This window comes from Bolinopsis microptera, chromosome 1, assembly GCF_026151205.1.
Source record: "Bolinopsis microptera isolate Bmic1 chromosome 1, MBARI_Bmic_1.0, whole genome shotgun sequence".
Taxonomy (NCBI): domain Eukaryota; kingdom Metazoa; phylum Ctenophora; class Tentaculata; order Lobata; family Bolinopsidae; genus Bolinopsis; species Bolinopsis microptera.
In genome coordinates this window covers 23451660-23477877 of record NC_087072.1, presented here as the reverse complement: position 1 = coordinate 23477877, position 26218 = coordinate 23451660, and the positions used below count along the sequence as shown (strand labels likewise).

Below are 26218 nucleotides of genomic sequence, written 5' to 3'. Positions count from 1 at the left end.
AAGCCCTTGGTACAATACCCATGATCTTCTTGACCCCTAAACCAAAGACAGGCAAAATTGTTATCTCCTTCCCTTCAGAAAAAGATAGAGAGGATGGGAAAATAGCCCTCGCAAACTCATCAGCTGTAACTTCGTCCAAAATCACTGTTAATGATGCAAAGAAAATGTTCCCGAAAGTCACAGTTACGAATATCCCAAACAACTTAATCTCCCACATTGTCTCTGAAAATCTATCAGTTCCTGAATTTCGAGAAAAGGTTAAAACCTTTATGGAATTGAAGCTTCTGGAAAAGAATCAATATGTTAAAGATTTGGTGACTAAGCATGATAGAACATTTAAAGTTGTGTATGTCAATTATGGAAGAGACTACACTACTGTTGGGATTAAAGTGTCTCCTGACATAAGGCATTTCCTGTTAAACAATCAGTCCATTTACATAGGAAATTCCAGATGTAAAGTAGTTGATAGATTTGATCTTAAGCAGTGCTTCCGATGTCAGAAACTGGGACACATTTCATCTCAGTGCAACGAAACTGATGTTATTTGCATGTATTGTAGTGCATCACACATAACACGGGCTTGTCCCTACAAAGAGGTCAGAAGAAGTCACAGATGCACCAACTGCTCACACTCCACCTATGAATCATACAGAGAATCTTGTAACACCCATCACTCTGGTGCTGAAAACTGCCCCATAATAATGCTGGAGAAAGAGAGTCTTAGACAAAGAACAGAGTACTCAAAAAACATGTGAAGACTACGCTTCTCAACCTAAATGTCGGACTGTTTAACACGAGGTCACTATGTAATAAAACTGCACAAGTATTTGAGCAACTGTCTGACTCCAATATCAATGCCTGTTTCCTGACAGAAACTTGGCTACGTAAGGGAGATACGTCAAAAATAGCGGAAATTAAAGACCTAGGCTATAATATTGTTCACCAATCTAGAGCTGGTAGAGGAGGTGGTGTCGCTATTGCCTTTAAGAAAGATCTTAGCTTCAATAAACGCCCTACAAAGACCCATAAATCCTTTGAACATGTTGAGAGTGTGCTGAAGTCAAGTTCCAATGACCTTCTTCGTTTCTGCTGTGTCTATCGATCTTGTACGGCTAAAATGTCCAAAATGACAGACTTTTTACGGGAATTTGATGAATATCTTGACAGTCTAACTCACCTTCCAGGTAGACTGATCATTGCTGGAGACTTCAATATCCATGTCGAAGACCTCACTGATCCTGATACGATAAATTTTATCCATCTCATATCAAACTATGGCCTCATCCAGCATATTTCCAGTTCAACACACATTGGGGGTGGAATCTTAGACCTTGTTCTTACTAGAAGCAATGCGTGTGATATGTTGAACATAAAAGATATAGATGTAGCTAAAACAGTAACAACATCAGATCACTACTTCGTAAATTTCTCTATTGCCTTTCCTCACCACAAAGGAAGCAACAAAGAAGATATGGTGGGCAGAAAGATATCAGATATAGACATAAATCTTTTTAAGGAGGATCTGTTGCTATCTGACATAAATGACCCCAACAAGTTTATTGACTGCAACTCTGCCACGGAACTCTATAACAAAGAACTTCGCAGAATTCTTGATAAACATGCTCCCCTTATCTGTTTTAGCATTAATCCTGATCAAAGCAAGTGGGTGGACACAAAATGTCAAACTGCCAGAAGGAAACGAAGAAAAGCTGAACGTGACAACAGGAGACTTAAAACTGCAGATTCAAAATTAGACTATAAAAAAGCTGTTAAGCATGCCGAGGCAGTTATAAACACCACTAGACAGCTATACTATGAAAATCGTCTGCAAAGCTGTGAGGACAATAAAAAAGATACCTACAAAATAGTCAATCAGCTGATGGATCGGGACATATCTAAAAACTTGAAGCCTAATAACAAACCTGCTGAAACTCTATGTGAGGAGATGAAAGAGTTTTTCAATGATAAAGTGGAAAAGATTTACTCTGCCATTAACAATGATACTGCAGCTGACATTCTTCTTGACCACTCTGAACCATTTCAAGGTGAAGCCTGGAGCCGATTTGAAACCATAAGCGACAATGATCTCAAAAAGATTCTTTCTGACCTTAACAAAAAAGAATGTGAAGAGGATCCCATCCCTCTAAAACTTCTAATGCAGTGTTTTAATGAAGTTAAACCAATTGTGTCATTTATTATCAATGACTCACTTGTCACTGGAAAATTTCCGTCAGTCCTAAAGAGTGCTCTTGTCAGACCAGCCATCAAAGATGATAAAGGAGATGTCAATAGCTTCAACAACTATAGACCGATTAGTAACTTACCTTTCCTCTCGAAACTCATTGAAAAGAGCGTCCAGAAACAGATGACCAAACATCTTGACTATCACAATCTTCATGCTGAGCATCAAAGTGGTTATAGGTCAAATCATAGCTGCGAAACTGCGACCCTTACCATCTACAATGATCTTCTTTGTATCAGTGACATGAAAAGTAAGGTTATCCTCCTCCTTTTGGACCTCAGTGCTGCTTTTGATACTGTAAATCATCACTTGCTCCTAAAAAAACTAAAAAAGGACTTTGGTTTTGAAGGTACTGTTCTCGAATGGTTTACATCATACCTTAATAACAGATCCTTCACAGTAACTATTGATAAATCAAGATCAAAGAGATGCTTCCTTAGAATTGGAGTCCCGCAAGGTTCAATTCTAGGTCCAATTCTGTTTATACTTTACACAAAGGAGCTCAATCAGATCGCAAAGAGACATGGATTTAACATCCACATGTACGCAGATGACACTCAACTGTACATTGAGTTTAACCCACTATTTCGAGATCTCTCAACAATCGAAGAGAGAATAACAAATTGTTTTGAAGATATTAAGACCTGGATGACCCAAAATAAACTCAAACTGAACCAAAACAAAACAGAAGCTCTTGTAGTACAGACCAAGAACAGTTACTCTTCATGTCCAGTCGATTCAATACAACTTGACAATGCAGCTGACCCTGTGGATGCATCCCGCACAGTGAAAAGTTTATGTGTCCTATTTGATTAATTCCTAACATTTGAAGACCAAATAAATTCAATTATCAGTTGCTGCAACATCCATCTGAGAAACCTTCGAGTTATAGGCTCAAAGCTTAACTATGATCTAAAAAGACAGCTCATTCACTGCTTGATCTTTTCAAAACTAGACTACTGCAATGGACTCTTATACGGTTTACCTGATCTTCTAATAAAGAAACTCCAGAAGGTACAAAATTCCTGTGTTCGATTCTTGTTTGGTTGGAAAGCTATCAAAAAATGGGACAGTGTCACTCCATTCCTGAAAAAAGCCCATTTTCTTCCGATACGACAACGAATAGAGTATAAGATTGCTCTAACCGTGTTCAAATGCGTTAACAACATAGCGCCGGAGTATATCATCAAATGTATTGACATCAAAAGTCAACCTGTACGTGTACTAAGAACTGAAGAAGACTATTTCCTCCTAAATGTTCCTCCTATTTCAAACTATAGTAAAACCGAGAGAAGTTTCAGCTACTGCGGACCCTCTGTTTGGAATAAGCTTCCTTATCAATTGAGAACACTAACCGATATCGTCTTATTTAAAAAGAAACTAAAAACTCATCTCTTTGAAAACGTATTTGTATAAGTATCATGTATTACCTTTCTCATAAAATCCATACTTCATAAAAATAAGTTCTTATGTACATGTTACTCATGAGTCGCTTTAGATGGTTTGAACTGAATCTTTGGGTTTTGAGTTCTTTATGGCTATAAAGCGATGTATAAATTCCTACTTATTATTATTATTATTATTATATTAAATTACAGTCAACTAAAAATAATCGAATTCTCAATTTCCTAGCTACCTAATTGGAAATTGTAGTTATTAATTAAAGTTACAATTATTTAATTAACTCTATCAGTATCCCTCAGGATTAATTGAATCTTACCTCTGTTGACACTACATCCTCCTACAACCATCCCAAAATGCTAGAGATACAAGACAATATTATTTGTACTGGGACGCAGCTAGTATAACATCACAGTTATACCCTCCTTCCCTTCTGCTGCCCAAAAACACCAGTATGTTCTCTTACTGCTAGGTAAAAACTAAGGCTGATCAACGCTGTATATCTGTGTCCCGCATCAGGATCCGTACTCCTAAGTTCCTCTTTAGAGTTTCTCCCAACGTCAGCAGACAGTAACGTATTATATATAAATAGCGTTGTATCGGTCTGCCTCTTTGTGCTCTACCATGACTCACACACTGACTCCCTGGTTAACAACTTAGTATGCTCCTGAGTCGGCTGACGGACAACTAAGAACCTGTCAATTTTACCTAGTCAACTAATTAATTGCATGTTGAATTGAAACCGATACTTTTCACGTTCACGTTTCAGTATATGGTCAAGTTCGGAGACAACCTGTACATTTTTTACTTTTTTAGAAGTGTGTGGTGGAGCCAGCTCAACACACACTGAAACTCCCTGATTATATGGCTGACAAGACATTTTTCAGGACTTTCTCTGAGTAAAAAAATAAAATTAAAAGGTTGAACGGTTGAGCAGATACAGGTGGTATTAAACAAACCCTTAAAAGGTGGAGATTTAAGGTGGAGACTGGCTCTGGTTGAAGAAACTTTTGATTAATGTGGAAAAGGTTATTGGTAACACAAACTACATCAAATTTGCAATCTGATGGTGTTATCAATATTTTATTCAAGTGCTCAACCGAGGTGGAGAAATTAAATGCACTTTTCAAAGCTGCTCAACCGGGGGTGGAGAAAGGTTTAGAGAGTTCTAGGTTAGCTAGAAAGTTGCGTCTCGGCCTTTTCTACTTCCCGTTAAATTTTTTTTTCCATTGACGCTCAACAGGGTGGAGATCTTTCATTAAGAAACAGTAAAAAGCCTGTCAAACATGCCTAAATTCATTGGTTTTATCACTAATTCTAATCTGCTCTGTTAACTGCTACTGTAGGGGATCATAAAACTGTTACCCCTTCTGTCTTAAAGCAAAGTGTTCTAGCAAATGAAAAAACTATCAAAGTTGTGAAAAGGTGCTCAACAAGGTGGAGAAATTGTTGATTAAACATTAAAACATTAAAAAATGCATTAAAACTGGCCCCACCGGGTTGAGTTGAACTTTGGCAGTTGATTTCTGGAAGAAATAACATTGGGTGACCCTTAAGCATGTATACAACTCATCAAACTAGCCATCAACCACTCAACCGCGGTGGAGAACCTTGACTTCTGAGGTCAAATTTACGCCCAAATTTGCCAAATTTGAGTCTCCACCTATGTTGAGTGTACTTTTCAGCAAGGATGCCGTGTAATATGAGTTGGTAGATGATTTAGAATCATTGGTATTGCAAATGGACTGCCACAGTCACTCTACAGCTCCTAAACTACAGAATAACAGATTTTGAACTGCATGTTATGCTGTCTCCACCTCGGTTGAGCCGATTCTGAGGATCCTATTCTATGAAATATGTTTGGTATAACCCATAATATTAAATATTAGGACTTTGGAGCAATTAAAAAGCATAAGAGGGTTAGTTCTAGTCACTTATATTAGCTCATGTAGTCAGTGAGCTGCTCCACCTGTGTTGAGCAGACAAACCTGCTCAACCGGCACTTTTTGAGTACCCACCTGTCTTACGTAACTTTAAATTGTGAAATTTGGAGTAAATATTTTTTTTCATAAGTGATTTACAGCTCCTTTATTTTTGTAATTTTCAGGTGGCCACTGTCTCCACCAAGGTTGAGTTATTTAAATTTTGAACCCAGATATCATTATAGAAAGGTTAGGAGTATAATATCTGAAGAGCCTGTACCCCTTGGACTGTCAGAGGAATTATAATTAATTTTACCGTTTATGGCAGTGAAATGAGTGTAATTAGTGACTGATTTTATGTACAGGTTGTCTCCGAACTTGACCATATATACCAGAAGTGCGGTTGTATATTAACAGCTGATCAACTCTCGTACTTGTGATTGTATGTCTCGTTACTCGTATCACTCCCATTGCATGCTCGGCTCACGTCCTTGGATACGAGAACCAGCCCCAGTCCTGCCATTTTAAATATCCTACTGAGTATCTTGTTTGATAGGATTGTTAGGCTACCAGAAAATGTCATCGTTTTTAGGCTACGTATTTAACAGCATTGGAAAATGTAACATTTGTGACCTTGTCCCACTATAAAATGCTCATAAACAATATACACAATATTTTATATATCCTGTCCAAACATCTGGCACAAACCTGTCACACTTCTGTACGTTTTCTGCAATTTTAAACCAGGTTTGATCCAATTACTCAATCTGTTCTCATCATATAAAAAAGTATTTTTTTTTTCTAACGATAAAAATTTTGATGAAGGAGTAAAAAGTATATTTATCCAACATTTCGCTCAATAACTCGATAGTGTATTTGTAGTTATCGATTTTACCGGGTTATCGGTCACAAAATCTTAAAATAAAAGTCGCCGGTTGCTTTACATTGATCCAAGGCCTCTGAAATTTACATATTTTGTAGATCGTAACTTGTCATAATATCATTTCACGCATTTTTCTCTCAAATGAGTTTAACATATAAATAAAACATCGTTCAAGATAAAATACCAACAATGTGGCAGAGCTGTTTGAAACTTCGTTAACTGTTTCATTGTCTTGATAATCCGCAAGAACTTCTGTTATATTCTAGTTTCGTTCTTGGAAAGTTTCGCCTTAATAACGATGTTTTCGCTGCCAGAAAATGAAAGCGATAAAGAATTGGATCCTGTCAATGACAAGTCCTAACAGAGAAGATAAAGAAACAATCACAATATCCCCGCGACATTCGTTGGGATCCAGCTATGATGCTATATCAGAGTACAGTCTAGAGAGCTTACACGTGCACGCTGATGATTCTGAAGCATCGTATCGAAAAATACTAGAGATAGATGCAGAAATAAATGCTATAGAAATAAGGAAAGATGGACAAATAGATAAGACAGGAATAGAGATATTATATAGAGAAATTGATACAGAAATCGATGTATCAGATAGAGAAATAGATGATCAGTACTTTATTGCCTGTGACGTTCATGACTTCAGTCTACAAGAGTCAAAAGATGAAAGTACCGAGACGGAATTAGGTAATCTCTATTTTAAAATTATCACTGATATTATGAAGTCTTTAAAATGTAGAATACTGGAAAAATGCCCAATTAGTATTAATTGTAATGCAGAGATATGCTGGATTAAGATTTAATTCATAACTTTTAAGCTTACACCGTCGATCTTGATGAGCCAAAAGATGAGACCAACGCAAAAGATTTAGAGAGGCTTTACACGAAATTTATCAAAGTGAAGTCTGAAAAAAGCGAAATGCTGAAAGATTCCAAAGTTGAGAAGGAAATGCAGGACCTGCTTGCAGGTTTAAAATTTATAAAATCTTTTTGTATGCGTTTAATGCTCAGGAGCTAGTCTAGACTGTCTTATCTATCGCCCAGCTATTCTAGGCCCACTGCCATATTTGTCCAATCCTAGCAGTCACCCACTAAACATGACTAGACTGCTACTTCTATTTGCAATAATTCATGTTGAGTTATACTTTGTTCACTTTTACACATTTGCTCACATCACTCACAGTCAGCCGCTCTGACATGGTTAACCACCTTCTTTGTGTTGTTGGTTAATCATATGAGCGGGATATAAATACCTCATTTCATTTCATTTCATTCATAGTTCGGCAAAACAAGACAAACCTTGAATATTATATTTGATAACTTACGTCATTCATATCAAATTATTATAAATAATAGTGTAACCCGTGCATACGGCCGGGACTTCACTATCGCAGTTGAAATGCAAAGGTATAACCCGCCTATTATATTCGAAAACACGCATTACATTTTCGTATCGCACAGTCCAAACAGACCGCAATTTAATTCGGTGTGCCCCTCACATATCTTATAGTAATACTTGATAGGCAATCTTGAGGTCCACCCGTCCACTGCCAAATTACTTAATTATATATACGAAATATGTTATGACGGGAGAGAGGGAGAGAGGGAGAGAGGGAGAGAGGGAGAGAGGGAGAGAGGGAGAGAGGGAGAGAGGGAGAGAGGGAGAGAGGGAGAGAGGGAGAGAGGGAGAGAGGGAGAGAGGGAGAGAGGGAGAGAGGGAGAGAGGGAGAGAGGGAGAGAGGGAGAGAGGGAGAGAGGGAGAGAGGGAGAGAGGGAGAGAGGGAGAGAGGGAGAGAGGGAGAGAGGGAGAGAGGGAGAGAGGGAGAGAGGGAGAGAGGGAGAGAGGGAGAGAGGGAGAGAGGGAGAGAGGGAGAGAGGGAGAGAGGGAGAGAGGGAGAGAGGGAGAGAGGGAGAGAGGGAGAGAGGGAGAGAGGGAGAGAGGGAGAGAGGGAGAGAGGGAGAGAGGGAGAGAGGGAGAGAGGGAGAGAGGGAGAGAGGGAGAGAGGGAGAGAGGGAGAGAGGGAGAGAGGGAGAGAGGGAGACACTTTAGTATCACATTTAGGTCACAAAATGATCAATTACCTTACAAGACATATTTATAACGTACGAAATGTGGCGGTTTTCCGAAAATTTCGCCATATTTTCGGACCGCCAAAATTTCGGTCGTCGTAATAGAATCCGTCGCATTATCTTTTAGCTTATTTCAATGACTGTGCCTTCACTGCTTTATTTTGTTTCTAAAAAGTAATATCAAGTAAAATAAATAAATAAATTCTGGCATCTTGGGACAAATTATCACCACACCAATGACGAATTGAATGTCAAGCAATACAGTTTAAATTTGCATTAAAATACATGTATGTGCTAACATGAAAGTCTTACAGTCTTAATACAGACTAAGTTTGAACATGATTTTACCGAATTTCAGAAATTTCCTTACTGCTTACTGTCACAAAAAATGATGAAAAATACCCTTATTTTCTGTGACGTCCGAAATTTGACGGTTTTTGTTCAATTTTGCCATATTTTCGGACCGCCAAAATTTCGGTCGTCGCAAATTAGGCCGCCATAAATATGTCTTGTAAGGTAAACCACTTAACACCGACCGATTTAAAAAACCTTAATCATTTGGCTTGGTCAGAGTTTTGTCGGCACTAACCGAAAAAACCAGTCCCATAACTATTACCGTTTTCTTGATTAAGCTGTTCGTAGATTACAAACAGACGCACTCACGCACACATACACACACCCACACACTTTTTGGGATTATTAATATAGATTGAACATCTGATCTTGGTCGAAACCAGAATAGAGCATTAGAGCATAATAATAACCAACGAGCAGGTAATAGGAATGTTGTTTTCATTTATGTCTCAGACGTTTTCTACAATTATTTTAGTCTGTAAACGTTTCTAGTCTTACTTGTATTTTTTGTCTAAATACGTTTGTCTTCAGAGATTGATACGCTGTTGAAATCTGGACAAACAGATTACAGAGAAATAGTCTTGCAACTATGCTCGAATACAGTCAATATTCACTTTCTGCCGATTGTAGTGACGATTCTTCGGACATGGGAGGATACTAATCTTATGGAGCTAGAAGTTGACGAATTGGTTGAAAATTATCCACTTTCATGCCCAACATATTGGACAAATCTAATTGCTTATGGGACGAATTTGAGGGATCTTAAATATATCATTGAAATTCTCTATCATCTGGCTAACCCCAAGATAAGTTCTGTGACTCAAGATCTGCTGAAAAAGGTTAAAACTTTCTGGAAAGACGAGGAACTAATCCACATGACCGTAAAGTTGGTCAGCAAGCTTTGGAAAATCGACTTTGGTCACAAAACGTACATTCTGGTTGATAACAATGCAATTACAGCTGTCTCACTCTTGTTGCGTTTTCTGTTTTCCAAGGATCCGTCTTCAATAAGTATTCACAAAACGTTAGATTTTAATCCAAGACTCGATACCCACTCTTCCCTTATTTTGACTTGGTTGAGAGGGTTATTTTTAGTACCTTGTCACGAAGGAAAGGCGTTAAAAGCTATCCGCCCGATTGTTTCGATTCTGAATTATGGGCTCCATCAAATACTGGAAGAGAGCAGTCAATCTGTGGACAAATTTGAGAGTGACAATTTATTTAACATCACTTTAAAGTTGCTGTGCACACTTCTGCAAAGTTCAACAACAGAACAGAAAAATGACCTCAAACTGGTCGTTAAATCAAAGATAATGGTAAGTCTGATGGAAATTTTTCAGAAGTTTCCACAAGATGTCATATTTCCAAAAGTAAGTTTAGAGGCTGTTACCTCTGAAAGTGCCTTTCTTCAGCTAATGAAATGCTTCTTCAAGAGAATGTCACAATTTCCCGTCCCAAAAACTCCCCCAGAAGTAGATGTGATGATGAAGACCATGTTTGCCTTCTTCAACAGTGGGCTGCTTTGCCGTGAAGACACCCTAAATGTTCGACAGGCGATTCAGCACGACAATTCTTCCAGTTACAGAGTTCGCTTGCCATATGCTGAAGCATGTTTCATAATCTTCGATAAGATGTTGAAATGTGAACAGTCATTGAAAGTATTTTTAGAAAAGAACTGCGAATATGACATTGAATATTATTTGCTATCGATGATAGAGTTTGCACTAAGCAACAAGGACGACCCAATCGTGGTTTGCTTGATAGCAAAGAAACTTCGAGATTTTTTATCGGATAGTCCATCATCCAGAACAGTTAAGCACTTCATTCCGTTTATCCACTGTGGCTTCAGTCACTTGACTACTACTAAAGAGATTGATGGACATGACACGTTTAAGAAAGTCAGGGAAAATGAAAAACGGCCTCCTGCCAGTACCATTCTCTCTTCTAACTCTCTAACATTAACTATACTGAAGATCCTAGATTTTGTCGTGTTCAGAGGAACATTAGCGCAAGTTAGAGAAATGGAACTCGAATACACTGTAAGTGATGCGATTTTTAGGATCATACAGTTGAGCAACACTGATCAAATTGTTTCCACGGCCTTGGCATGTCTTCACAGTATGTTAAAAGTACATCAACTTAATGTTGTATCCTCTGATCTGCTAATCAAACATATTCCTTTTATTTGGAAGAAGAGTAAAGAGTCAAAGGAACTGACTAAAGATGCTACAAAAGTTATATTGAAGACCGGATTCTTGATGCTGAATAATGATTCTCTGTGTCAACTTACCAATAATTTCGCGGAGATCTTCACGGTTGTCAACAATTATGTTCGACACGATTGGCAGATAGAGCCAAGGAATACTGATGCTTTGTGTATCATCTGGAGTTTTGTGCGGACAGATAGCCACAAAACATTGATCAAAGAGCTGAGGAGCAAACATGACACTAACAAAACCGAAGGATACTTAGCTTTCGGGAACATAAGGATCGCTAAAATCTTTAAATATCTCTCAGATATAATCATCGGATATTTAGATCGAAACCCTCCTTACAATGTAAAATATCTTACTGATTTGACCCAATGCATGGTTGTGATTGCAAGAGCTAGCAGTCTTGATGAGGAACTGTATGTTCTTGAAGATATGGTGTCTCCGGCTATGTGGCTTCTTGAAAAGCAACACGATGAAAAGATAGTGGCAAATGTTAAAGAATTTATTAAGATTTTGCATTAACTGTGAAAAGTGTAGATTGTAGGAAAAATAATGTAAGAGGGTTACCTATGTACATGTTTACTTACCTGAACTGGAACGAAAATTGATATGAGGGTATTTATTGATTAATATAGAATGAGGAACGTTTTTGCGGTTATTTGTTTAAATTTGTTGACAAATTTTGATTAGTAAAAATGTATCTTGTAAGTCTTATGATAAATGTTATTTTCAATGTGTCTTAGTCACAATTGACTTTTTAGTTTAGTGTTACTTGGACTCATTTAATACGTACAGTTTATACTTCATGATCAACAATAGTCCACAAAACTGAGGGATAGTCGAGGTTGCTGGGGGAATGAGTGGCCGTGTAAGTGGCGAAATAACGTTATGTATGAGAATGAATGTTATTATATCCGGATAGGAAAATTATTTATTAGTAGCTGTTCTGTAGTATATTGAGTGTTCAAAATGTCTGATAATCATGCAAATACGACAATGAAAAGTGCCCTTTATAGTGAAAGATAGAAAGTGAACGTTTTAATGTTTCTATGATCATATTCATGTTCTCAAATTATTTCTAAATAGTAATGTTGAAAGTATTAACAGTTTCAGGTTTATTCGTGTTAACTGTTTGATTGACTTGCCTTACAAATACCAAGTTAACTAAGTTGATGTCATGTTCATTGATGGAGCCAATATTTCGAGAGTAAGTTAATTGAAATCCCACTACTATTAGCGGATTATGGAAACGATAAGAAAAACATTGTCTTTGTTGAAGAAAACGTCAGACAAGGGCGAGGCTACAGAACTCTGTGCGCAGCTAGTTAGCGGTGATAAAAATCTAGATCCAGGTACTCTCTCTATTCTATTAAATTAAGATTTGTCATCTTTGTTCCTAGGGTTCTTACCCGCTTACCGTTGTCCAGTACAAATGGTCAATAAGGTTGGGTTTTTGCAATTTTACATCACCACTCACCAGTGACCAGACTTGCTTAAATTTATTCCTTTATAGATTTATATTTTTAAAGTAATTTTTAAAATTTTCAGAAATTGTGAGACTTCTAGGTGTTGGCAATAGCTATCAAGAAAGCTTCCTCCACATATGCCGGCAAGCAGGAGAGTTAGATGTCTTTTGGCTTATGGCTGACACGTTTGCGTTAGTGACGTTGCAATCCAAAAATTTGGATGTCGTTGTCAACAAACTGGTTACTGAAAATAAGTCATATTTGAAAGACCTGATAGCAGCTGCTTATAGCGAAAGAGAGTTTGAGTACGTTTTGGAGATACTTTACCACATGGATAGCCCCAAAAGCATTCCTGAGTTCCCAAGCGTGGTTAAAAAGTTGAAACCGTTTTGGAAAGAAGCTCATCTAATGCACGGAACAGTTAAACTGCTGCTAAAAATTCTCAAAAAGAGCTCTGCTGAAGAAAGAGGAATCTTGATAGAAAGTGGGGCCTTAACGACACTATCAGTTCTGTTTGGTCTTCTGTTATCAAACAACCCAGCTGCTCTGGATGTACGTTGTACAATTGCTTTCCCTAGGAACTCTAAAGAGGGAACCTATGCAGGTGAATGTATCATCTCTCTTCTCGTGAAGGCCGTACAATTCATAGTCGTCGGTTCTGAGAAACATCAGGACCTTCTAAAAACAGTCCGTTCACTAATTCCCATTATCAGCTACATATTGGAACAGATATTAAAAGCTGGGGTCGAAATGGTTGAGACATTCACTTTTTTCTTTTCTGACTCTATTAATCTGCTAACCTTTGTCCATATTCATAGCAAAACACACGATAAAGACTTGAAGCTCATGCTTACCTCTAAAATAATGGAGCTACAAGTTGTTTTGTTCAATGATTATGATTTGGGCCCACTCAACTGTACGTCAAGTAACTGTTCATCAAAGAAGAATTGTTTTATAATCGCTGTGATACAAAGCTTTTTAGAGCTGCTTCGTCGTGCAAACGTCTCCAACCTGACAGAGAAAGACATTATCTCATTGCTGAGTTTAATTCAAAAGTTTTTAAAGAGCGAGGAACTTTTTGAGGCTGGAGCACTTGAATTGCGGTATGCTGATTTATGTTTTATGACCATTGGACGTATTGCTAAAGTGAACCCAAAGTCCGGCGAACTTATACCTTACTTCTCCAGTCCCGAAAATGAAATAATACCTACCATGATTGCATTTGCTGAGAGAAATCCATCTTACCTAAGCAAGACATCACAGAATATCCTAAAAATTGTAGATGCCTCTCAGGCAGTAGAATTGCTGGAACAAGTTCTCTCTTTTCCTTCTATGTGCATAAACCGTTTGGTTGCTTCTAAGACGATTGATAAAAGTGCTAGGATGCAAGGGATGGAATGCGAATCCTTCAATCTCTCCTCTACTATATTCAAGACACTAAAATTGATCATTCGCAACGGAACTTTAAACCAACTTGAACAAATGGAAGTAAAGTTCAAGGTTATTGATTCTCTGTTGAATGCATACAAGCTGAGCAAAAAGCCCAAAATGTTGGCAACTATTGTCGAAGTTCTTTCCATAATTGTTGATGAGTACCAATTAAATTTCCTCACACCTGAAAGATTGGGGAACATAATGCCTGTTATATGGAAGAAATTGAAGATTTCAGTTATTGTAGAGGAACACTGTATCGAAATAACACTTAAAGTCGCTCTGCTCCTGCCTAAATCCCACAATATCGATTTCTCAGATTTTGAGCCCTACATGGTACCCGAAACATTGTTTCGGGTAACTCCTGTTAATGCTGGTCTTCTCAAGCTCATATGGGAGATGGTGAAGTGTCCTCAGCACAAAAAGCTTTTTAAAGGAGTCATAAAGCAGGCTTCAGAGAAAACAGTCGGATATGCTTCACCAGGAAGTACTGATCTTGCTAAGATCTTTAAATTCATCTCCGACATCATCATTGAACATTTGGAAAGGGATCCTCCTTACAAGGCTGTCCATTTGATCGATTTGACCCAGTGTATGATCGGAATTGCAAGATCTAGTTCTCTTGATGAGGAACTGTATGTTCTTGAGGATATGGTGTCTCCAGCTATGTGGCTTCTTGAGAAACAAGACGATGAGAAAATAGTAGCCAATGTTAAAGAATTCATTAGAATTTTGCACTGAAATCTGTGATTTACGAATGATATCGTTCTCAACTTTGGTGACTTTCTTCAATTTTTAATGAGGCGTTATCACGCAATAGGCTGATTAAAATTTATTATTAATCTATCTTTAAACGATTTGTGTTCATTTTGTATTGTTTTTTGATAATCAGTTTAATTTAGCACTATAATTACCGTTAGTTTTTAAGGTCATACATCAGGATCCCGATGGCACTGTCGCTGCACTCTCGAGGCACTCCCGAGGCACTGTCGTGGCACTATGGCGACACTCTGCCACGAGAGTGCTGCGACAGTGTCATCGGGATCCGGATTTATGACCGTTTTAAAAAACATCTAAGATATTATGTTATAGTAGGAATGGCCGAACTAAATTTATACGTGACTAGAAGCTTTATTAATTGTTGTACCTGGGTTTAAAGCTTGATTCGCTTATTATATACCCGTTTTTATTAGACCTTGGCCAGGGTTATTGTTTATACTGCGGTGTTCTACAATTTACAATTTTAGAGATATCAACTTTTTTATAATGGTTCAATTCTAGAATGATCTATATTCTATCAAGTGTGCAACTAGACGTCTCTTGAGCCAAACAATCTCTGTCTCTTATTAACTCATTACTTTTTTTGTGGCTACAATTTTTTTATTTTTGTATAAGGTCTGATTTGATTTATAATTAGAATATTTTTTAACCTTCTAAAACTTAAAAGGTGATTTAACAATAGTTCACTTATTTAATTTGTATTTTTGGTTTACAAACGTTTTTAAAATAAAAGTTCTCAATGTCACAATTTATCGCGAATCATTAAAAATGGAATCGTCTTTTGCATTTTAAAGAAAAAATAGGCCAGACAAGACAACCAACCTGATAATGTGTGTCAGCTTAGGGTGGGAAACACAGAATATTTTGCTAACTCTATTTATTTGTTGGATGTCAAATTATGTATTCCATTTAAAAATTATTAATCAAACCATGCTTTATTCGTTTAAGAGCTCAATCATTCCCCGTTGCCTATGACTAATTAAGAAGGATTGGTTTTGAGACGTCTCACATTATTCATTGTAACCTGTCACTAACTTACGTCGTTTAAAATGCCTCGACCGATCTAAGACAGTCTTACCAGTGCACTGTAAAACCTGTCTAGAGCTAATCCAAAAGTTGTTCTTTTGATAACGGTCGGTTGGTATTTATAGGGCAGGAACCGAGAGTGCCCAATGTCATGACAGTTTTACGACAATAACCATCTTGAACTATGTTATCTCAAAATGGCGCTTTGTTTTTAAGTCTAAAGATAATTAGCACCACATGGATAGGTGACAGAATGGAAAGGCCAGAGAAACTTAAGTCTATTTGTGACTGTTATGGGGATGCAGCAGACGAAACAGAGCTTACAAAGCTATGCGAGAAACTTGTTAACTTTATCAATGATGGTGGGGATGATGCTTTAGCAGGTTTGATGAATATTGCAGCTTTGAAATAATTACAGAATTATGTTGTGTACAGTAGTTACTACTTTTTATGAATTGAATCATCACCACTTGTTTACGTCATCTTTGGTAGAATGATCAGTTATGGTTGTGCTAGTCTTACAGATTGAGCTGATAAAGCACACAACTCATAATGCAACTCTTAAATGCTTTAAAACTATTTAGAATGCATAGTCTGGTACCCCCTTAATTTAAATCTAGTTGGTTCGGCAACTAGCCGTATCTTAGTACTGCAGCATCTCCTGTGTTATAGCTCAGGATGATTAGCAGGTTGAGGTACTTTTGTAATATTAACGAATCTGTGTGATTGTCAAACATCTGCATAGATGTGCAGATTATTGATCTAAAATGTTTTCTTTGTTTCTTTTAAAAATACTTTTTAACTTTCAGATGTGGCCCAGCTCCTGCTTGCTGATTATACCTTAGAAGATATTGTTCACATATTCCTTGCTATTTGCAATCAGGTTGGAAAAGTGGATGTATTACCGCTCATTGCTGAACTAGTGACTGACCCGTCAGATTGGCTTCATAGATCACATTTAGATACTGATGAGCTCATGAGTCTATCTTACTGCGAGAGTCTCATTGCTACTGCAAGATCAAACAAGGAACATTTGGGTTACGTTATCGAAATATTCTATTCATTGTCTCCTGACGACATGAATATGAAAGTACTCCCAAATTTGTTGGCGTGTGTAAAAGTATACTGGCAAGATAAACAGTTGGTACAAGAAACTATTGCACTTTCTGCCGTAGCTCTACGAGATTATCACGAATATCTAGATGATAGGGACCCGGTGATGGAGTCTGAACTACTTCTCTCAATGGCAGACCTATTGAGCCTCTTTCTCACCGAATATCCGTCTAAAATGTATTTAAATGCCGAGTTAGATTTACCGAAAAACCTCGATAATTCAGCCCAACTATCTCGTCTACTCATCCAAGCAGCTTCCTACTCTATTTTGGAAGCAGGGTTTTCCGACTATCCAGAATCTCTGAAGATCTTACGCATGATTCTTCCAATAATTTGCCATTTTCTCTATATGAAAAACTGTTCATCTGTTCATCTCCTAGTTGAGTTTATGACTTTGGCTTCCAAAGAGTGTAACAATTCTACTTGTACAAAAGACTTAAAATTGCTCATTGAGTGTAGAGCCGTACATAAACTAGTAGCCTTTCTTGAAATACCTTCAAATGAAAGGATTTGCTGTCAAGGCGAGTCAGGAGATTGTTTGCCAGCGGAACACTGTAAATTCGTCTGTGGAGTAGTTATCTTTTTATGTCTATTGAAAGAAACTAACGAATCAGACTTGTCCGTCGAGGAAGGAAATGAGTTGCTAAACTTACTAAGACGTGTGCTGAATAATGAGAAGCTTTTCAGAACAGATGGTAAAGGTATTGACATGTTGTATGGTGTTTTGTGCTTGGTATTAATATTGAAAATTATTGACACCCGCTCTCAAGAATGTCACCCGTTTATATGCGATCCTGATAAAAAAATCTTGTCAACGATGATATCATTCGCAACAAAACACCCCCCTTGTCTAAGAATACTCTGTGTTCCCATCAGAAGAATCTGCCTCGATTGTAAGGCAGTGGAATTCTTAGACCAACTTATAGTGCTACTACCTATGTTTTTACATCATCTTGTCGATAAGAATGATGATACAAATCTGAAGAAATAAGCACAATTCCTACTGTAACAATTGACATATTACAGACGGTGGTTTCTTTGTGCACATTGGCCCAAATCCAAGAGATGGAGAGTCGATTTAATATTATGGATTTGATGTTAAAAGTGCTATCGAGCAGCAAAAGCAGGAAGATGATAATTGCCATGCTGGACCTCTTTAATAATATGATCGATAAACACCATCTCAGTTACTTTTACATTGAGTACTTGACTAAGATCATATCCACTTTATGGAAGAAACTCAAATCTTCCCCTACTGTTAAAAAATCGGTGATGAAATTAACTTACAAAGTTATTTTGTTACTACCAAGCTCTTGTGAGAACTTAGACTATTCCATTTTGGTGCCGACTGTCTTGGAAGATATAAAAAACATCACTCTTTTTAAGCCGCAAAACCCAGGACTTCTCCGTCTGTCGTGGGAATTGGTTAAAAACCGACAGCATGAACAGCTATGCAAAGCACTTGTCCAGGTATCCAGTGACAAAACTGTAGAATATGCATCTCCTGGAACATTGATCTTGCTAAAATCTTTAAACTTATCTCCGACCTTATCATTGAACATTTGGAAAGGGATCCTCCTTACAAGGCTGTCCATTTGAACTGATTTGACCCAGTGTATGATCGGATTGCAAGATCTAGTTCTCTTGATGAGGAACTGTATGTTCTTGAAGATATGGTGTCTCCAGCTATGTGGCTTCTTGAGAAACAAGACGATGAGAAAATAGTAGCCAATGTTAAAGAATTCATTAGAATTTTGCATTGATGCCATGTTAATGTAATATTTTTTCCGAGATATTTTGTAGCTTGACGAAATATAGAAATGATAAATTGATAATTACTATTTTATACATTTTTAAGGCATACAAGTATTTTAAATTTTTATGCATACAATTATTTCAAACATATTTTAAATTATTTAAGGAATTTGTAGGGTTTTTACGTTTTATATTTATAACTTCGCGATATTATACAGTATCATTATATTAGTACCGTACAAATTAGCTACAGCGTTTCTTTTAAGTTGTTGTTAAACTCAAATGTGTTAACGCCGAAATACACTCTGTCTTGATAATGCAAATAATACATTAAATATAAGTTCTAAACTATCATATATGTTAAAACCTGTGCTCTGAGTCCAAAGTAATAATCTCCCTCCATCTAAAACTGTTAACCATTAAGTGAAGGGGGGATGTCATCTTTAACACATTATGCAGCAAGATACTTGTACTCCCATGCTACAATAGACAAAGACCAAGAACCGCTGAGAATGCAGGTTCTACAGATTGACGAAGTTATTTCGGGTAAATCGCTTTTTACTTTTATTATTATTACCGAATATCATTCATTGCTTTGTCCCGACTCCCACACTCAATACCTTATCCGAAGTTCTAAATTTTCCAAATCTCTGCTTAGGTAATATACATATTGTATTTTGTATATGCTTGTATTTTTATTGTGTTTTGATTCCTACAGGTAATCAAACGAAATATAAGTTACTTTTGAGAGACTGTTATGAATCTACGACGGTGATTTGTTATGAGACGTCACTTGCTGGATCAATGGTAAATACACCTGAGATTATGGACTTCTTCATAAAAGACACTGCTTGAGTTTTTCGCCATCTATCCCGTAAATGGCCCTGAACTTAAAAGATTTTGAACTGTCCAGGTTAAGAAGTGCGATATTTACCTTATGTGTATGTTCAACGTGATACGTTATACAAAAGAGTGGTCGAACGAAGACGTTCCCGTTATTGTGATTCAAGAAGTTTGTAACGTCATGTTATATTATGCTCCGGAAGACCCTACTTTTGACTGTGAGTTTAGTCGAATTGAGCCTTTTCAAAATGATTATATTTTTACATAAATGATTAAATATGATAATTTTATATTCAACTTCAAATTCAATTTTAAATCATAAACGTTATTTAATATCAAATATACCATCTTATCTTGGCTTGTGTTGCTCTCTAAACAATTTGCTTGATTCCAGATATGCCGAAGGAACTTGGACGTTAACCTGACTACCATGCTGGCAATTGAAGCTAGACATCGTGAAAGAGCTGAAAGACACAAACCTCCAAAGGTTTGCTCATCGACACACTTACTTACAATTTACATATTAAATATTAATATTTTGTCCATGGGACCAAAAGCAGCTGATAGACATCACTCCCTTCTTCAGAAACAACTCGATTTCGAGAGAATTTTGATGAAGACCCCTTAATATGTTAAATTATTTGCAGTTTGCAACATGCATATTGTTGATTCTATCGACAATTTCAAAATTGATATTTTTCAGATAAAACTTTTTAAATGCCTTTATATCGTTCAATCAACAAATCAGCAGCCAACTATCTTCCGATGTAAAGGTGAAAAATTCTTTGCGTTCATTCTAGGGGCGACCGTTTGACATAAATTCCATCTGTTGACGTTTACAATTAGATTAAAACTAAACCTAACTTATAATTATTTACTATCAATCATACTTCAATATTCACGCAGACTCTAACCCTGATCTTAAACGTTGTGTAAAACTGCTGGTATAGTAGTTATAAAATATCTTTTGTAAAGTAAAATATAACATTCCTTAGGATCCTGGGTTTACAGAAAATGTGAAGTACTGTATCATAGCATTGAATTCCTGCAGAAATAGCTCAGAATCAATGGAGGTCTGCAAGGTACTGCTTCAAATGATACATGAAGCAGAGTGTAGGAACCCCGGTCGTGATTATGTTAAAGGTTTGCAGAGGGCTCGTTTAAAAAATCATTTTGAAATTTCGGCGTTCATCAGTATAACATTTATATGCACTAGCAGGAACCCGTATAACCCTAAAATGGTGTCAAGACTCGAGAGACTCAAATAATTATTGCCTATTTAATTCGCGTTTTTGACACCACTTGGGAGTCCAAATTTTGGGCACTAAAATTCTTATTCCTTGGCCAATTTTTTATGTTTTCATGTTGATTTGAAAGCCATTAAAGCATTTGACCCAGTCAAAAAAGTTTCAATTGTATATCTTTTACGGTTTTTGCGGAACATCGCGTTAAAGTTGATGCCGTGGTGTCAGTAAAATGGCACGGATATATACACATATATATATATATATATATATCGTCTCGCTTTATATATAGTAAGATGATATATTTTTCGCCTTGATCAACAATCTAATTTCAGACGTTGTGAAGGTAGGAAACACAGAGGGTAGTGACCTTGAAAGAGAAGCGTTCCTGCACATTTGTTCATTTATCGGAGATTTAAATGTTTTGCCACTGATATCAGCTATAGTTGCAAAAGATGAAGAGTACTATGCATATAGCTTTCAAGGAACTTTCTTTTGTGAAACTACATACCTGAGGCGGTTGATAAATGTTGCTTCTACTGCTAAAGAGTTGAAACATGTAGTTGAAATATTTTTCTATATTGGTATTGGATCATTTTACGCAATTGACTGTGATTATAATAAAGACAAAGTGATTTCCGTCTTCATTACAAACCTCTACCCGGAGGTTCAGAGCTTGTTGCTCAAAGTAAAGACTTATTGGGAGGAAGAGGAATTAGTTCATGCAACTATCAAACTTATGTTTTACTTAATCAAATTAGCTTCACCAGCTCAGCATGAAAGACTTTTGAACGACGGAGCTATATCAACTGTCAACTCTATCTTGATCTCACTTTATTCTAAAGATCTATATTTGACCAGCTTAGATAGATCCCTGAACTATCCTAAAAGCTCGGATTTGGAGCGACCCTTAGCTGAGATTTGGTTGGATTGCTTAGGAATTCTGGCTTGTACAGATCACCAAATTCTCGACTTATTGGACGTTACTCGTCAAATGATTCCTATAATGTGCCAATTTGTCCAAGGTATGAGGAGCAGTCGCCTTTTAGCGACATACAATGGAATATATGTTGACCCTGTAACTGATGCTCTGTCAATATTGCTGAAGTCTGATCACCGAGATGACTTCCAACAATTTGTCGTTTGTTCTGGAATAATACCCGAACTTCTAAAGACTTACGAGACATATCGTGCTAATTTTAATCATTTAGATCGTGCTGGGAATAGAATAGATCCTTTCCTTGAGGTGATTGAAATGTTCGTGGCTCAATGTATACAATTTCTTCCAGAAACCACTCAGGATAAGATTAACATTCTTCCAGTATATCTAGCAATTTTGAAATCCCGAAAACTATACAAAGAGAATGCTCTTTATATAGACGTTTGGGTTAATTGTGAAAGACAGAGACGAAGAAGTAGAGAAGGCTTGGGCAGTTGTGGTGGACTACCATTTGCAGCCTTTTGTTATAACGAAATTAAGTACTACTTGGCCACAGAGCAAACCTCAGTGCAGCTCCTTGATGTCCTCTGCAATGAAACCTACATTGCTGCCATGGCCAATCTCGCAGAAAGAGAGCCTAATTTGCTTGCGGAAGTTACTATCAATACAATTTCTTTGATTCCTCTTGAAAGAATAACTTCTGAAATCATAGCACACAAAATAAGCTTGCTCGATGAGACGTCACGGAAAGGATCCTTTGCTCTTGTGAAACGAGTCACCGAAGAACTGTCTTTGTTGGATCTTCAGTACAGCAAACAGCATGCAACGGTCCGCAAGATGGTAGATACTTTTTGTCTTCTTCACAATAAATATGGACTGCTTAACATTTTACAGAAAGACTCAATCATGGAGATGTTGCCACTTCTTTGGAAAAAGGTAATTTACAATCCAGAATTAAGGGAAACTGTTGATAAAGTCGTACAGCTCACCATGAACCTTTCACTGGTGTTACCACTACATCTGATTCCTGATGTATCCTTATTAGAGTCTAATGTTATCACACAAATTCGGAAGACTGGTTTATCGGATCCAGGTGTTATAAGACTAGCGTGGAGCATGGTTAAATGTGGCAGACACAAACTGCTCATTAAGGAGTTGTCCAAAATATCTGCTTCTTCTCTGCACTTCCACTCATCTACTCTATTTTTCTACTCTTCTGATGATACTTGTAATGAAAATACCTCAATTTCAAACATTTTTGAGATTCTGACAGACATCATTATCAGAAATCTCGATAAAGATGCACCAGAGTATGAAGAACATCTGGTAAAGTTTACAAGTTGTATGGTTGAGATAGCAAAATACAGGACACTTCCAGAAGAGGGTCCCTTCTTAGAACAGATGGTATCACCTGCAATGTGTCTTCTTGGGAGAGTGAGCAGTGAAGTGGTGATTGAGAATGTTAGGGAGTTCGTTGGGATTTTTCATGTGGGTAAATAATTTTATATTTGTTTATGCTAATTTGGATTTGTATTCATGTTAATTTGATTAAGAATGCTTTTAGATTTATTTTAACGTGTAGAGCATCTATTTTCCAACTTGTCTGTATATTATAATTTATATTCAATTTAATAAAAGACAAACAATAATTCAGTTTATTTGATTGATTGATGTGTACCAATTCAACATAATTCTTTTACATCATAATATTTTGTTTGCATTATTTTCTGAACTTCTCATCATATGTTTCTTATCTCCTTCTTCAACTTTTCTCAATTTGTACTTCCAAAATTGACGGTTTCTTGAATGTAAGATCTTTGTTATGTCATGAAATGAGATGACATTCATTTCAAACGAAGGTAATCCATGTTTGTTTTGACTACGATAGTACGATTCGCAAACAAATAGGTCACTACTTGAACTAAGATAATCAAGTCATATAATTTTGAATGATATAATTGACCCAAATAGATATAATTGACCCAGCTAATATAATGCTCCTCTTGTAGAGGATGACGTCTTATATAATGACTCCTAGTGCAGTGAGAGTACTGTATTCACGACCATCTCCCGACAAGACTAACGACATCATGCTAAAGATTAGGAGACATATTCGATAGTTGAAGTAAGAGGAGTTCAGATAATATCTGGTAGTGATATACTGTTTCTACTAATGAAATAACTCTACGTTCTCTCACAAAGTATCACGGTTATAGGTAAGAATGTAAACTAGAGATTTTGGAGTTTTTTGAAAGTTTTTAAAAAAATTTTTAAAGCAAAACAATATGAATTGTACACTATCATAGAATAACACTAATTTGATGACAAGAATGTTACAAAATACAAGGCTTCTTTGACTAAAATCTCAAATAATTCGAAAATCAAACTCAATTCAAGATCAAAACTTTGATCACTGATCATAACCATTATATTATACAATTCACATTCTGTTGAAGTAACCTTAGAACATTCAACATAAGAGGAAATTCCACGGAGCTGTGCTGGAATTCTTGGATATTGCCAAAATTTACGCACTTTAGTTTCTAGTTTAGGATAGCATAACTATCTAAGTATCTGAAACTAGCACAAGACATTAATGTGCGCTATAAGATGATTTATATCGATCCCCTGCTCACACTGCCGTTAATTTCAGGATAGCCACATTTTAGACGCATCAGATACGATTTCTAGTATTCATCAGATGATAACATCAAATACCTCGAAGGATACCCGGGCCGACAATTAGGATCATCTGGTTTAAAGTCAACGGCTTGTAGCCACCAAAAAACAGTACACATATGGAGTATAGAAGAAGGCGTATTACTTGAAGGAGATGGATTCTCGAGATAGTTAAAAATAAGTTGGTAACTGGTAATGTCATACATATTAGGATTTTACATTATATATATATTATATATATATTAGAACCAGATCAGAACCTCGAGCGTTTAATTTTCTCATACAATATTATTTACACAGCTGTTCTGGTTTTAGAAATGTTGTTGTTACCATCATGTTATTCAGTATTTGTTCGAAATATTGGTATTTGTTCGGAATATTGATTTAAGAGAATGTTTTAATTTAACTCGATGCTTATTGCTTTCATTGATCATCTTTTTAAATTCCAATTTTTAGCATTTCAATTAGAAATTTTACTATGCTGTGAATTACTGTAATGCACTGCTTACTTATTGACTGTGGGTTTCTTTTTTTTAGAAATTCGGAAAAATTCTCTATTTATCTGCATGTTTCTAGAGCTGTTATGAAATATTTGTTTATTTAAGTTAAATAACTTCAGTTTAGAATTTAGACAAGCGAATTTTCTTTGTCACTCAGTCCCAAAAGTGGTCATGAAATCAGAAATTGGTGTGTCAATAAGTGATGTCACCATTTATATCAATTAATCCAACAGAATCTGCAAAAAATATCAAAATATGCAAACCAATTATGTTATTGGACGACAAATGTAAACAAAAGAGGTAAAGGAAGTGATCTAATTTAATGTAACAGATTTCATGATAGTGTCTAATATCAATATCCCCTAACCACTTATCAAATGTGCCCTTTGAAATATCAGAACCCGTATAAGATATTATAACGAATAACGGATGAATGATGATCTAAGTCCCATATTATGTCACGGCGTGATATCTACGCGGTACGCCCCATTGTAGATTAAATATGTATGATGTTTGGTGCGCTGGCGCCAATTCTTTCGGCTGTGTAATACTTGTCATACTGCTGAAACTCATGTGTGAGAAACATGAAGCTCCGACTTAGCCACATTTTGTTTGACAAAGCAAGTAATTGTGCTCCGTAGTATCGAATTCCCGTTGTAACATCGATTGGCTGTCAAGGAGGTGCCTTGTTTACGTCAATGAAATAATCGGCCGCGATCGCGCGCGCCAAAAAATGACACTCTTGTGGTTAAAGTCTACCGGTTTCATCACAAAATATTCTCTACGTCGTAGCGCGCGCATTTGTCTACACATGGTCAGGGTGACGTGTAACCAGGTCAGAATGCATTTCAGAGGTTTCAAGTCAATGTTTTCATCTCATTAACACTTGGTACATTTCCCATGTCATATTTGGTGTCTCCAGTGATATCGGATTTCAAGATCAGCTGCCCATGCCAACGTGCATTTTCCCGCCTTAACAGCGTTACAGAGCACAGAGATGCCCCCATAATTAATGCCGGTGTATGCCATCATGGAATATTCCTTATGATTGGAGTGCGCTATGTAACAGAAAATAATTTCGTCTGAGAGTGTGGTCACAGGAGCTTGATGCATTGTGGAGTGGGATTATAACATCCACTAATTGGAACGTACTAGTCCACCATCACGTCTTGTCTCTTCGAAGAAATGGAGCCGTGTTTAACAAGGAGAGATCATTCAAATTAAACTTCACCACTTTCCTCACCAACCTAATGATATAATATGAACAGTGAACTGAATTCTTCCGTCTTAATTGCAACACCCAACCTTGGACGAAATAGGAACTGATAGCTGGCTTCTACCTGA

General features: G+C 36.8%; 4 protein-coding genes across 4 annotated transcripts in view; all 4 read left to right on the top strand.

Moving 5' to 3' along the window:
* The window catches only part of LOC134825041 (uncharacterized), an 852482-nt gene that overhangs the window by 9257 nt on the left and 817007 nt on the right, over positions 1–26218 (top strand). The window lies entirely within an intron of this gene.
* LOC134824982 (G patch domain-containing protein 1-like) overlaps positions 1–26218 on the top strand; it is a 79299-nt gene that overhangs the window by 1184 nt on the left and 51897 nt on the right. The gene's annotated exons all lie outside the window — the stretch shown is intronic.
* LOC134819994 (uncharacterized) lies at positions 6318–11936 on the top strand. Its single transcript, XM_063830161.1, has 3 exons — positions 6318–7147; positions 7279–7428; positions 9416–11936. Exons 1-3 carry the CDS (start codon positions 6766–6768, stop codon positions 11617–11619), a joined length of 2736 nt encoding a protein of 911 aa, XP_063686231.1. The 5' UTR covers positions 6318–6765; the 3' UTR covers positions 11620–11936.
* On the top strand, positions 19091–23400 carry LOC134825032 (uncharacterized). The gene is made up of 6 exons (XM_063837114.1): positions 19091–19214; positions 19387–19475; positions 19582–19729; positions 19906–19998; positions 20507–20654; positions 21091–23400. Exons 3-6 carry the CDS (start codon positions 19703–19705, stop codon positions 23193–23195), a joined length of 2373 nt encoding a protein of 790 aa, XP_063693184.1. The 5' UTR covers positions 19091–19214; positions 19387–19475; positions 19582–19702; the 3' UTR covers positions 23196–23400.

Coding starts and splice junctions, on each gene's coding strand:
- LOC134819994 (XM_063830161.1), top strand. CDS start 6,766: ATGAAAGCGATAAAGAATTGGATCCTGTCAATGACAAGTCCTAACAGA. Junction 7,148..7,278: donor AAGTACCGAGACGGAATTAG/GTAATCTCTATT, acceptor ATAACTTTTAAG/CTTACACCGTCGATCTTGAT. Junction 7,429..9,415: donor AATGCAGGACCTGCTTGCAG/GTTTAAAATTTA, acceptor GTTTGTCTTCAG/AGATTGATACGCTGTTGAAA.
- LOC134825032 (XM_063837114.1), top strand. CDS start 19,703: ATGCTCCGGAAGACCCTACTTTTGACT. Junction 19,999..20,506: donor AAAGACACAAACCTCCAAAG/GTTTGCTCATCG, acceptor AACATTCCTTAG/GATCCTGGGTTTACAGAAAA. Junction 20,655..21,090: donor CGGTCGTGATTATGTTAAAG/GTTTGCAGAGGG, acceptor ATCTAATTTCAG/ACGTTGTGAAGGTAGGAAAC.